The sequence below is a fragment of the Sinocyclocheilus anshuiensis genome, unplaced genomic scaffold (genome assembly GCF_001515605.1).
Source record: "Sinocyclocheilus anshuiensis isolate Anshui unplaced genomic scaffold, SAMN03320099.WGS_v1.1 scaffold86, whole genome shotgun sequence".
NCBI classification, from domain to species: Eukaryota; Metazoa; Chordata; class Actinopteri; order Cypriniformes; family Cyprinidae; genus Sinocyclocheilus; species Sinocyclocheilus anshuiensis.
Window position 1 is genome coordinate 1,583,843 of NW_015547662.1, and position 13,343 is coordinate 1,597,185.

The 13,343-nt window shown below is 37.2% G+C and overlaps 2 protein-coding genes across 2 annotated transcripts in view; one reads left to right on the forward strand and one right to left on the reverse strand.

Moving 5' to 3' along the window:
- Positions 1-9,416, forward strand: part of LOC107702267 (pericentriolar material 1 protein-like) — a 52,383-nt gene extending 42,967 nt beyond the window's left edge. Inside the window, exons 19-38 of the mRNA XM_016504525.1 lie at positions 761-936; positions 1,054-1,213; positions 1,357-1,700; positions 1,860-2,027; positions 2,312-2,368; positions 2,962-3,134; positions 3,760-3,891; positions 3,979-4,111; positions 4,231-4,380; positions 5,455-5,558; positions 5,656-5,790; positions 6,068-6,265; positions 6,358-6,417; positions 6,627-6,753; positions 7,339-7,490; positions 7,576-7,645; positions 7,733-7,920; positions 8,055-8,147; positions 8,259-8,382; positions 8,632-9,416. Coding sequence (XP_016360011.1) covers positions 761-936; positions 1,054-1,213; positions 1,357-1,700; positions 1,860-2,027; positions 2,312-2,368; positions 2,962-3,134; positions 3,760-3,891; positions 3,979-4,111; positions 4,231-4,380; positions 5,455-5,558; positions 5,656-5,790; positions 6,068-6,265; positions 6,358-6,417; positions 6,627-6,753; positions 7,339-7,490; positions 7,576-7,645; positions 7,733-7,920; positions 8,055-8,147; positions 8,259-8,382; positions 8,632-8,657 — 2,770 coding nt within the window. The 3' untranslated portion in view covers positions 8,658-9,416. The remainder of the gene's footprint in view (positions 1-760; positions 937-1,053; positions 1,214-1,356; positions 1,701-1,859; positions 2,028-2,311; positions 2,369-2,961; positions 3,135-3,759; positions 3,892-3,978; positions 4,112-4,230; positions 4,381-5,454; positions 5,559-5,655; positions 5,791-6,067; positions 6,266-6,357; positions 6,418-6,626; positions 6,754-7,338; positions 7,491-7,575; positions 7,646-7,732; positions 7,921-8,054; positions 8,148-8,258; positions 8,383-8,631) is intronic.
- A 975-nt stretch (positions 9,417-10,391) lies between these two features.
- The window catches only part of LOC107702269 (acid ceramidase-like), a 5,833-nt gene continuing 2,881 nt past the window's right edge, over positions 10,392-13,343 (reverse strand). Inside the window, exons 5-11 of the mRNA XM_016504526.1 lie at positions 13,076-13,154; positions 12,854-12,991; positions 12,041-12,122; positions 11,176-11,307; positions 10,951-11,074; positions 10,811-10,867; positions 10,392-10,732 (exon numbers count right to left, since the gene is read on the reverse strand). Coding sequence (XP_016360012.1) covers positions 10,643-10,732; positions 10,811-10,867; positions 10,951-11,074; positions 11,176-11,307; positions 12,041-12,122; positions 12,854-12,991; positions 13,076-13,154 — 702 coding nt within the window. The 3' untranslated portion in view covers positions 10,392-10,642. The remainder of the gene's footprint in view (positions 10,733-10,810; positions 10,868-10,950; positions 11,075-11,175; positions 11,308-12,040; positions 12,123-12,853; positions 12,992-13,075; positions 13,155-13,343) is intronic.

Here is a 13,343-nt window from a genome sequence, read left to right on the forward strand (position 1 = left end):
GCGTGCAGTTGCCGTACTGTATTAAAGCTTTAATCAGGATAAAACTGTATATTAAAAGCTACCATAAGCAGTAGCAGTAGCATCTAAAAGTATGAGACAACAACAAACAAAAAACATAGGCCTACCATTAAAAGCCGTGCTTGCACAGGTTCTACACGATCCTCTTCAATAATATCCTCTGCTTCTCAATCGGGCTCAAACTGATAAGCGATATTAACGACGCCGTTGTTGACAATACAACCGGACCACACATGCCGCTGAGGTGAGGGGCGGTACGTTTAGATGCGCACTAGAGACGGTTGGGCCAATCACAACACACTGGGCTAGCTAACCAATCAGAACCCATCGCCTATTTCTGAGGGAGGGGCTTCATAAAAGAAGGAAATGATCAGCACGTTTCTTAGAGAAGGGACAGAGCGTTGTGGAATAAAGGTAAATTATGTGAAAAATAATGCGTTTTTTAAAAAACTAAGCATTAACACATGTTAGACTGCACCCCATAAACACAATCAAGCCTAGAATAAAAACAGTGAACCACCCCTTTAATAAAAAAAAACAGTAGAAACAGTAATAAATAACTATTTTCTATTTTAATATGTTTAAAAATATAATATAAAGAACAATTTATTTGAAATTAAATTATAAATGTCATTGTCTCTTTTGAGAATGTATTTATTTATTACCGACCCCAAATTTTTGAATGGTAGTGCAGGTATGTTTTCATTTGTTATAACGTTTAACTTTTTTTTTTTTTTGGCAGGTTGAAACAGGTTCTGAATGATCTGTTGCGGCAGCAGCAGAATCAGTCATTGTCAGGACAACAGCACAATCAAAATGTTGCGTGTGATTCTGCATCATCATCTCTATTCGTAAACTACCCACCTGTCAATACACTCAGTATGTCTGGACTCCCAAACTTCTCTCCTTTCCCAACTGGCAAGTCTATTATCTGTCTGTGACTCATTAAATTAGTGAAATTACCTAATTAAAAAAAAACAACAATTTGAATTAACTTCTAACCTTTTTTCTTTCTCTCTTCTTTTCTGCCTTTAGGCTTTAATTTCAGTCCCATGTTTCCCTCCTCAGCAGGAGATTTCCAGCAGAACCAGGCCGGTTTAGATCAACAGCACGATCCAAACATATCCCTCAAAACAGAATACATGAGTTTCCCCCCTCCACTGCAGAGATCTCCACTCAACAACGCAGAGAAACGGTACAAATGTTTTTTTCTGTATTTTGTATTAAGGTGATATAATCATGATTAGTTTAAACACAGTCAGGTGAAAATGCAAGAATTTCCTATTACAAAAAGGAACAAAAACTTGCCTAATGTAATTTATTTCCCTCCCTTTATAGGTTTCAATCTCAGCCTGATACTGTGGCCAACGCTAGTAACTCTAGCTGGTTAAACTCCTCTCTGAATCGCTCTGGTCAGAGAACCACCCTCACCTCAGACCATCCAAGTCAGAACTCTCCTTCCTCCTCTCCTATCCCTCATCCTTGCACTACCCGGGATCTTTCTTACATACCTGACTCCCAGGAGTCAGTGAGCAGCCTTCCAGATAGGGCAGATCCAACCACTGTCACCAAGACCTTCAGAGCAGGGCGCAAGGCTGCAGCACAGGCCAGCCTGGCCTCTAGGGACAAGACCCCCAACACAAAGAGCCGCCGCAGGAGAGGCAGGGGACGGAAGAACACAGGTGTGTATATTTAAAGTTAACATACTACAGCTTAATAACACATTAAAAAAGCCAGTCACATTAATTGGGTTTATGGAAAGTTTTATTTATTTATTATTTAGGCAAAAGAAGCCTTAGAGTTTAAGTCCCACAACTCAGTTTTGTTCTTCTCACTTTCAGCATCTCTGGACAGTGACAGTGTTTCAAGTGACTCTCACTTTGATCAGGACAGAGAGCGCTCCTCTCAGGTCAAATACAAAGATCTCAACCAGGGTCTGCTAGACAAACTCACCCAGGAGAAACTGGACAGCAAGGCTAAGAACAGCAAGTCAAATGACCTTTCATCTGGTATGCCTTTTCATAGGTTCTGCTACAGATAACACTGGATACAACTAAACATATCAACATGAAGAACAATGAGAACAGTCTTGTTATACAGTGTCCATTATGTTCTTCAACCAGAGAAGCATCTGCTACAACATTATAGCAAGAAAACTGACTTTCTTCTGTTCTTATTTAATTTGAACATCATTTAAATCTCTTATGTCTCCATGCCCTCACCAATTTCATTTTTTTTAAATTCTGTTTTTGTTCACATTTCATTTTGGGTTTTGTTTTTGGTTTCTTCACAGCATATGCTTGGAGAACACCTTTTCTCTCTAACAGAATTGCATGCACTGAAGTCCCAGGTAACTCCAAGCTCACCAGCTGTTTGACCCGCTAACTACTTGTTAACGTTTTCTTTTTTATCTGCATGTTTTCTTTGTCTCCTTTCTCCTCTCCATTTTTTTAAAACTGCATCCACATGCATAGGAAGTACTAAGAACTAATATAAATATAGAAACAACTCCACTGAGTTTTATAAAGTTTATTTCTATTGTCCAGTATCGTTATTTCAGAACATTGGGAAATTGGGGGAGAAAAAGGGGAGGACATCTGCTGTGTTATTGTTAACACCATTCACACCCATTGTCTTTTTGTTACGGATATTTTATACCTTTGCCTTTGAGTTGAAGTCACAGAACTATGCATCTGAGTGTGGTTTTACACACAAAAACATCTCTTCAATTTTCTTAATTGTAAAGTGAGCAGTGTTTTTGGACATTGTGTGCCGTTCAGTACTCAAGGTCTTGCTATGTAAAACATGTCTTCCAGTAGGTTTATTTTGTATAATTAGTTTGGACATACAGCAGCTGTTTGATCTACTCTCGACATGCTTGAAGAGTTACAGTAGATTGTCTGTTCATTTTTCATTTTGTTCTGTGTGTATTCTCCTCTCTAGACGTGAGCAGTGATTTCTCTCTGTTTGAGGCCCTGAGAGAGACAATCTACTCTGAGGTGGCAACTCTGATCTCTCAGAATGAGTCTCGCCCTCACTTCCTCATCGAGCTTTTCCATGAGCTTCAGCTGCTCAATACAGACTACCTGCGCCAGAGGGCACTCTACTCACTACAGGTACAGTACACAACAATTAAAACTGTGCACACTTCTACTGACACAACAGGCCCATGTAGAGACTGGATGGTTTTCCACGATTTCTGCATTCATTATGGAGAAAATCTACAAAATGGACTTAAATGGAAAAAATGTGTTGCCCAGACCTGAGAAGGTTAAAAGAATGATCAAATTAGCAAAATGTACAAATATGCAGGTGGCATGGAATGTTTACACCCACACACACACACACACACACACACACACAGTGTTTTTACTAATATACACATACACATATTTTTTTTTTTTATATATATTAACAATTTATTACTATTATATATTTTTTTCCCCCTTTTTTTTTTTGCATTTTTATAATTTTGTTGATTTCTAACATTTATGACCTCTTTAATACCTTTTACAGAGCCCCAGTATAAAAGAGTCTGTATAGTTAATAGCTGAAATTGTAAAAACTTACGTTTTCATTAAGCATATCTTCTTCACAGCCCCTGGCTTTAATACCAAGGGGCTACTTTTACTACTGTATCAACAGATCAATATAATTTTGTATTTGTAAGGTTTTCTTTTGTGAGGACTGCCTCTGTTTTTAAAGTAATAACCATATTTCATTGTTGGCTCTGACCGCCAGGACATTGTAACGAGGCACCTGACAGAGAAGAGTGTGGCAGATGAGCAGGCATCATCTTTGGGTCCGGCCGTATGGGCCACAGGCTCCCAGTCAGAGCTCACACCTAGTGAGAGCTTGGCTACCAGTGACAATGTGAGACATTTGCTTCCTCATTTGTTTTTGTTTTTTTCTCTCTCTCTTTAATTATAACACAAGCTAATTTTTTGCTGATGTTTCCAGGATGCATCTGAGAAGATTGTAACAGTTAAATCCAACTCTGTATTGAAGAGGGTAGCAGATAGAGACTCGATGGACAACGAGAGCCTGCTGTCCACCTCTTCCAACCTTGAACCCTTTGCAAGTGATGACCCGGGTAAGAAGCTGTATGCATCACGCTACCGCAATCATGCTCGCTTTGCTGGGCTGGGGCTGTGCTGGTCTGAATACTGTTATGTTTCTCTCTCTCCATTTATTTCCTTCCTGCTCCTCCAGGTAACACAGTAATTCATTTAGATAAGGCATTGGCCAGAATGAGGGAGTATGAGCGCATGAAGCTGAGGGCTGAGTGTAACACAGATAACCCTGAGCACAGCCCTGGAGCTGCTGCTGCTGCTGCTGCTGCCGCCTCAGCACTCACTCAAGGTACTGCTGTGAACACTCTTAGACTGCAGAGTAGACCCAGCATTCAGTTGCAAGAGCTTCTAACTGTGTCCCTACCAGATGCAATGCAACCAGGGGCGCAACTGCACATTTTCCTGAGGGGTATGCAAGATCAGTGTTGCCCCAACAAAAAAATATTTTTTATTTTACCTATTTTAATTCAAAATGGCAATTTTCGGCAAAAGGTATGGTTATAGGTTAAGCTTATTAATCTCTGTTTGTTCACTTTATTTTAATGCATTGTTCTATTTCCCTTTGTCTTTTTCTGTTTTGAGCCCCTTTCCCTCCTCTATTCATTTCAGTCATGTGACTGTCTATGACAGTCATGTCGAAGGTTGATATGTACTCATTTGATAAAATACATTTTGAACTCATTTAAAGTTCAGTAAAAATGTTTCTTTTCATTATTTTTGACAAATAAGCCTTTGATTATTTATAATATTTTATTAAAGAAGATTTTCACAGAATGATTTTAGCTAAATGTGCCCATGTGCTGCATATACTGCATACTCCATTTCTGCGCCCCTGAATGCAACAAGTTTCCATACAAGGAGATTTTCAACATGGCAGCATAGAAATAGAAACCAAACAGCTAGCAAATGACTGGTTATAGACTTTTATCGCTTGACACCTTATTGCATTGCTGCATCTTATGATTGACATTGGCTTCTATTGTCACTGCACAGATAATCACGGTCAGTGATTCTCTTTCTAGAAGGAATAATCCAGGCTTTTTACAATCTAATGACTGTGTATCACTCTTGTGGCAGAGTCTTGATTTTCACAGGCTGCAACTTCCTAGAAAAGATGGTCTTTGATGTTATACCTAGAAAAGAAGTCCTACTTGAGAAGGACATTTTGATCAATTTCCCATTCATTAGGTTTTCTGAGTTTGCTATTAAGGATTATGGGGGTGGAATGTTTATAATTAGCACTGGCTAAAGCTCTGCTTGCTTTAAACATACATATAATGAATGCTTGGGTTTTATACCCCTTTAAGTAGATCTACTTGTGTTTTAATGAATTTTCTGTGTTTGTCTCATTGTCTGATTTTAGGTGCTGGACATTCGTCTACAGATGCACATTGTCCTCAGATTGACACACAACAGCTTGACAGACAGATTAAAGCCATCATGACAGAAGTTATTCCTTTCCTAAAGGTGAGCTTGCTTTACTTTTCTCTTTAAATTTAAAAATAAATCAACCGTCAAAACTGCAGTTTGTAGACATGCTGTCTTGCTAATGTCTTTCTGCCAGGAGCATGTTGGGGAGGTGTGTTCACACCAGCTGCTCAGATCTGTGAGACGCATGGTGCTCAAACTCACTCAGAAAAATGATGAAAGCAAAGAGTTTGTTCAGTTCTTCCACCGACAGCTGGGCGGCATCCTGCAGGTAAGTGCATTTATAATGTTTTAATTTGTTTGTCCTAATGTAATTAGCTTCTTCTATTCTTTTGTTTATTTCAAATTTTTTTTAGTTTACTGACTGTTTTCTTCAATAATTATTTGATCTTTTTTTTTAGATTAGTTAGTTACTAATTAAGTCGATTAATTAGTTTTGAGAATCATAATGTGCTCGAATATTTGAGCATGTGATGCCCTAAAATGTAGTCTATGTAGGAAGGCCACTAGTTCGATCGCAGCCTACAAGTTCTTGGTTTTGTGCACAGGACTCCTTGAGTAAGTTTGTTGGGGGGATGCTGCAGGACTGCGGTGAGGACCTGCTGGTGGAGATCTCGGAGATCCTCTTTAATGAGCTTGCTTTCTTCAGACTGATGCAGGATTTAGATCAGAACACCTCTGAAAACAAACACAGAACCAAAAGACGCTCTGACCACACATCTCCAAAACACTCACCTCACACCGAGGTAGGCTTGAGTGATTAATCTTCGTCATGTGTGCCTGTAATGATGCTTCTGTGTTTGTGAGGAGAATGATTATTGCATTTTTTTTTATTTAGGAGGCTAAAACACTAGAGAGAGAAAAGACATTCTCCCCATCATATTTTGATGAAGACAGAGTAAGTTATAGTTGTTGATACACTTGCAGCATTCACATAAATACACTAAGCAGCTACACTGCTTCTGAATATAAAGCCCGAGTCTTCACTGATTTCACACAACAAACAGAGCAGCTGTTGTTCAACTATTGGTTTTTTTTTTTGTTGTTTTTTGTTATTGCGAGCTTAAATGTTTTGAATGTTGAAAATTTACTTTTTTTTATCTTTAGGATCAGGATGAGACTGAGCAGGGAGGGACGCTTCATGAGAAGGAAGAGGACAAGGAGAAAGATGCACAGAGCAGTGAAGCATCTGAGGTGGAAGAAGAGGAGGGAGAAGGGCTGCCTCTTTCTATAAGTGAGTTTATCTGAAACAAACAGACAGTAAAATAAACTGAAAAAAATTAGCTTGGCTTTGGAAATAAATATACAGTACTGTTTTTAAAAAATGGTTCTGGTTTTTTTTTTTAAGGTTTTTGAAAGAAGTCGCTTATGCTTACCATGGCTGGATTTATTTAAATACACAAAAAAGCAATACTGTGAAATATTATTACAATTTAAAATAAATTTCCCGTTTTTTTTTTTACATTTCAAAATGGATTTTATTCGTTTGGTGGCTGTTACTCCAGTCTTCAGTATCACTATGGTCTTTTAGAAAGTCTTTTGACTTCTAATCATTTTTATGTTTCCTTGCTGAATAAATCCAAATGTAAAAATGTAATATTTCAAGTGATTACATGTTCTTCCTTTTAATTGGTGTCACTAAAACGCCATCTATGGTGCATTGTGTGTTTACTGTTCTGACTGTTCAACAGTACCCGTTAAGAGTGTTTGCTGGAGGTTGTCTGTCTTATTGTCTACAGGTTGAGACTGTTCTGTAATGTATTTGACTTTGATAAGAATCTGTTCGACTTGTGTGTTGTGTGTATGGTCTTTTTTTTAGGCCTATCTAAAGCAGAGACACAGGCTCTATGCAACTACGGCAGTGGAGAAGATGAAAATGAAGTGGAGGAGATGGAGGAGTTTGAAGCTGGACCTGTTGAGGTGCAAACATCATTACAAGCCAGCATGGACAACACTAGTGAACACAGACAGGTGTGTTGGCGTTCATACGAGAGGGCAAATAATCTGACTCTGCTCAAATGACAAACACTAATAATGACCTGTTGTGTTGTTCCAGGGCTCTGCCTTACGAAACGAAGCCCTCCAGGAAACCAAATCAGACCTAGAAAACTCAGAAAGCAGCCAATGTATGCCTTTTTTCTTTATTATACCCTTAACATTTATTGGGGTTTTTACACTCAACTCACTGCATTTTGTCTCGCATTTTCAAACAGTGAAAAGCATAAAATCTGAGTTCAAAGACTTGGTTCAGCCTCCAGAGGAGGGCAGAGAGGAGGCAAAAACTGGTTCAGGAGATGAAAGAGACAATGAGGACTGTACTGTTTCACCAGCCCAGGAAACACCACAGAGCTCAGATACAGCCAGTCCCGACACGGAGTCTCTGGTCATGATCAACACTGATGTATGTCTCACTCTCACTGCAAACCCTAGATCATCTTTTCTCATCAAACATCTTTGATTCGTTTATTTAGAATGACCAAATTATTTTTCTCTGATTTTTAAAAAAGGTATTATGTTCGATTTTTTATAATATAGGAGGCAGGATCTGGAAATACAAGCCAGAGATCAGATGAGGAAGATTTTGTGAAAGTGGAGGACCTTCCTCTTCAAATGTCTGTTCTGTGTGAGGTAAAAGCTTGAGTGATCTAGTAGTCATGTTTGCATATTAGTTTATAAACTGTACAAGACATCTCCAAAGAATGCTGCTTTTAAAAAAAATTCTGCTTGTAATTTGCACAGGAAGAGCTTTGTAAGAGGATCTCAGAAAAGCAGCAAAATATTAACTTGACAGCTGAAATTCTCAATGAAAATAAAGATGAGCTTACAGGATTGGTGGGAAATGCTCAAGCACTCAAAGAGCCGGGTAACTATTAAATGTCACTCAAACCATATGCTATCTGTTCAGACTTCATTTTAATTTTCAAAATGTAAAATTAGAATAAGGTGACAATTTTTGTTCAACAGAACAAAACTTGTTTTGTGTGTGTTGATTTACGAATTCATGTATTGTTTTTTTAATGTATTGGATATTGAAATTCAGAGCTGAATTACAATGATTTGCATATCAGCAGATCCCTATGATGGATTAACAATATGTTTTTTCCCCCCCCAGAAACCACTGGAGCCCAGAGTGCATGAGAATGATCTTTTGATCCGTCTTACACTGCAAACCATCATTCATGCAACATTACTGTATAATGAGCTTAATAACTTAAGATTCTTGAAAACAACAGTTAAGCTAAGTCTTGGTGAATTAGCCTGTCAGCATGTGATCTAACAGTTCAAGAGATCTCTCTACACTTGTAAGTACTTTTATTCTGATTGTTTTATGGGGAATGTAGGAGATGATGTTTTGTAGGGGCTGTCTTTAAGCTGTTCTGTAGACTGTAAGTACATTTTCTGTGTTTCTTTGTTCAGCCAGAAATCTCTGTAAAAGCTCCTTCAAAGGCTTCGGTTTAAGGGATGCAAAACATTTTTGTGTTCCTATGTTTGGCATGGTTTGGCTTTTGTTTATGCATTTCTTTCTAGGATTCCTTCCGAGACCGCTAGCATTTTTTTTGCCAATGCAGTACATAAAGGACAATAGATGTTTGTTCCTCTGATTCAGGACAAAACTTAAGCACATTTGGAAAAACAATATCCCTATTTAAATGTATTTGACACGTCCCAGATTGCACAGTGAAATGTGTAATGGATAGAGCAGAATCGCATATTAGCACTGATACGTTGTCCTGTCTTCTCTTATTGCAGTCTTTTAAATGTTTTCTCTTGCTTTCAATTTCACTTTTTTTTTAAAGGCATGTTGGCCAATGCTTGGGTTCTCACCCCATTTCACCTCCTGTAATTCTCTGATGTTTAGACAGATTTAAAATAAATAAAACGTAGATTTTTACCATTTCCTGTAGTGATTGCTCTATTTATCCCATTTGCACAAAACCTGCTTTGGTAAGTGTTTATTTTGCAAAATGTTCACTGATTCAGTGCATTATTTATTTCCACAACAAGTACTGTATCTCCATGATTTAGTGATGTTAGTTGTGTAAATTTGTCTTCTGCTTAAGTGTACAACTTATGTACATTTGTTTCTTTTGGTTGATCATTTTCCCCTAATGCATTTGTTAGTTAACAGAGTTGATTATCAAGTTGTTCCACTGTGAACATTTCTGTATTCTAGTATGTGGTTACAAAAAACACACAAAAATGTCAGTCAACATTCACAAAAATTTGGCTGAAAAAAATATTTTGTACAATCTGTCATACTATCAATTCTCAGTGCAGTTAATTTTGTTTCCATTACATGCATCTTTAGACAAGTGTTAAAGGGATAGTTCACCCAAAAATGAAAATTTGATGTTTATCTGCTTACCCCCAGGGCATCCAAGATGTAGGTGACTTTGTTTCTTCAGTAGAACATTGCATTACCGCCACCTATCTCTCAAATGGACCATTGACACTCAATCTACAATCTCAATTAGGAGTGTCAATGGTCCATTTGAGAGAGAGGTGGCGGTAATGCACTTATAAGTCTGCGATCCGCCGTAAAGCAAGAAGAAGAAGACACGTCACGCACTGGCTGAAGAAGAAGACGCGAACGTGCTCAGGACAGTTTGGACATTGCTGTGAATCAGAGGTAAAAAACGATATAAATACTGCTCAGTTTCTTGTACAGACCGATCGTTTTGTGTCTTTACACATCAATGTATCGTCACGAGCTGCAGGGTTTACTTTGGTTTTGTTTGTTTTTTTGACTCTCAAAGCCATGATTCCCATTCACTTCTATTATTTGACTGACAGACTGCAACGGTTTGAGTTAAAAATCTGTTTGTGTTCTACTGAAGAAACAAAGTCACCTACATCTTGGATGCCCTGGGGGTAAGCAGATAAACATCAAATTTTCATTTTTGGGTGAACTATCCCTTTAAGTAGGCTGCCCTACTGTACCCGTTTGACAGGTTAAGCTTGATTAAACCCAACAATGCCCACATGATTTCAAAAGCAGACACTGCAAACCTTTTAAAATGTAAGATTAACAATTTTAAACGGCTAAAATATGAATGACATTTTTCTTTTCCTAAACGTACAGAAGACTGTCACAGTAATGCAGCTTGTCCAGATGGAGTCCCTCACCACGGCATGCAGGGGTTAGGACAGTCACGGATATAAGACTCCAATGTTCCCTTAAACACCTCCATAAGAGTAGTGTATGTGGTCAACTGTACAGCACCATAAAGATAAGTGTTAAACAAGCCAGAAAATGAAATATGAAACACTGTAAAAGATGATGAGCTTACTTTATTTAAGACTGGTTTGGTGGACAGCACATCATATACTGTCTTTATGGAGATATCCTGAAAGGATAAAAAAACATTTTTTAAGTTAGAATATTTTTTTAATACCAGTTTAGGTCTATGTTTGCATTGTCCACACTCACAGCCTGTGTGGTCTGATTCATGCATTTCATAGCAGGAGTTCTGCGGTCATCCAGAAACAGAGGCTCTTTCCAGTGGTCATAGTTAGTCTCCAACACATACCACCTGCCATTCTTCACATCAAGCCTGAAAAACACACAAAGTGTAATGTTAAACTGAAATACTGACAACTTCAAACTCACACGTGTTCTTTTAACTATGTGTAGAGAATAGCAATGCTCTCTCACTCCAGTGGATTGATGCTGTGTGTTCTGGATCTGGTGATAATACAGGCTTGACCCGGCTGGTTTCCTCCGAGGATGAAGTACGCTGGAGCCAGCAGCTTCGTGTCAGACAACAGAGCCTTGGCACTTTCATAGCTAAAAGAACACAGCATCCAAATTATCATCATCTTTATAAGTTAAAAAGTCATCCGTCTGATTCTTTTGTTTCATATTTCATTTATCAATAAATAAAGTAATAAGCATAACAAAAAATATAAATCACTGGTCAAATGACGTTTTTTTTTTTAAAGAAGTCTCATTCTCATCAACAGTAATATTGTGAATTATGATTAAAATTTAAAATAACTATTTTCTATTTTACTATATTTTAAAACTATTATGCAAAGCTGAAATTTCAACAGCCATTACCCCAGTCTTCAGAAATCATTCTAATATGCTGATTTGGTGCTCAATTATTAATTATGGTTCTTATCAATGTTTTTGCTGCTTACTGTTTTACTGTATTTTTCATCAAATAAATGCAGCGTTGGTGAGCATAAGAGACTCCTTTCAAAAACATTTAAAAAAATCATAAGTACAAATTTTTGACTGTACACTGTGTGCACAATTATTAGGCAAGTTGTATTTTTGAGGATTAATTTAGTTATTGTACAACTACAGTGCTCGTGTGGGTAAAACTTATAAAATTATAAAGTGATTCTAAATGCATAATAATGCTTTATACTCGATTACAAAAGTAAGATTGCAGTTACAATTATTTCAGAAAACAATGCACCAGAATGTGTATTTGAAGTAATACATAAATTTATTAAAATTACATTTGTAAAGCATTGTAATGCATATATTAATATATTTATCTGTAGCCAACCTAGTTGCATTCTCCAACACAGAACGAGTCAAAAACCTCATCCACATGCCGTCTCTCTTCCCCAAGATCCACTCCAGAATCCCTGTAAATATACATTCACGCCCCCCCCCCAAAAAGTAAGGAAGTAGGTTAACTTGATGATTCTTGGATGTTTTGTTCTACAACATAAACTGCACACGCTGACATCCCAAGCTGTCTTATCTAATTTCTTATTAGAAACATACATTTTCAAAAATAAACATAACTGGTTCAAAATTTGCGTGCTTGATATGGGAGTGTAATTTGCATTGTAGAACAAAACATCAAAGTATCATCAAGTTATGTTTGCCACAGGCTTTATTTCACTCATAAATCGAAAAACCCCATTATAAAAACCCATAGGAAAATCTCTAAGGAGCCAGTGGCCAATTATTCTTCCGGGTTCTGAAATCATACCAGCACCACTCAGTTTGAATATATATTTAAAATATAAAGTATTCCCGTGACGCTAAAGCTGAATTTTCAGCAGCCATTACTCCAGTCTTCAGTGTCATTACGTGTGAAATCAAGTGCTCAAGAACCATTTCATATTATTATTTTGTTATAACAGTAATTAATTTTTTTTTCAAGAGTCTTTGATTAATAGAAGGTTAAAAAAATTTTTTGAAATAGAAATATTTTGTAGCATTATAAAAGTTTTACTGTCACATGATCAATTTAATGTATCTTAGAAAATAAAAGTATTGATTTCTAAAAAAAAAAAAAAAAAAAAAAATCTTACTGACCCTAAACTGGTACTGTATGTCATTTAATGGGTATCTGATATTTTAGAACATAGATATAGATTATAAAATATTATAAAAAAAATGAAAATAATGTTATCTCTGATGATATCCTCACCATTGACATCCTCTGCAACCAGAGATGTGCACACGGTGAACACCTCATAAAATATGTTGAAGAGCACCTCACCTGAGTCACAGAGAACAGGTGATTTAAATATAGATTTTATTTAACAGTGTTAAACATAATAGTATTGTTTTAATGCATTCATACCCAAAGAAACACCAGACACTGATGCGATTCCTCTGATCTCCTCATTGAACGGGTAAGGCAGGGTGTCCACCATCAAGGGCTGGGGACAAACACATCACAGTCCTTTTAACAAACACCGTTAGGCAGAGTTATTACTGTTTACATTATTCATGTAGATGAACGGTGACAGGTATACAGTATGTCTGCAAGATATGAGATTTAAAGGGGTCATATGATGCGATTTCAAGTTTTCCTTTCTCTTTGGAGTGTTACAAGCTGATTGTGCATA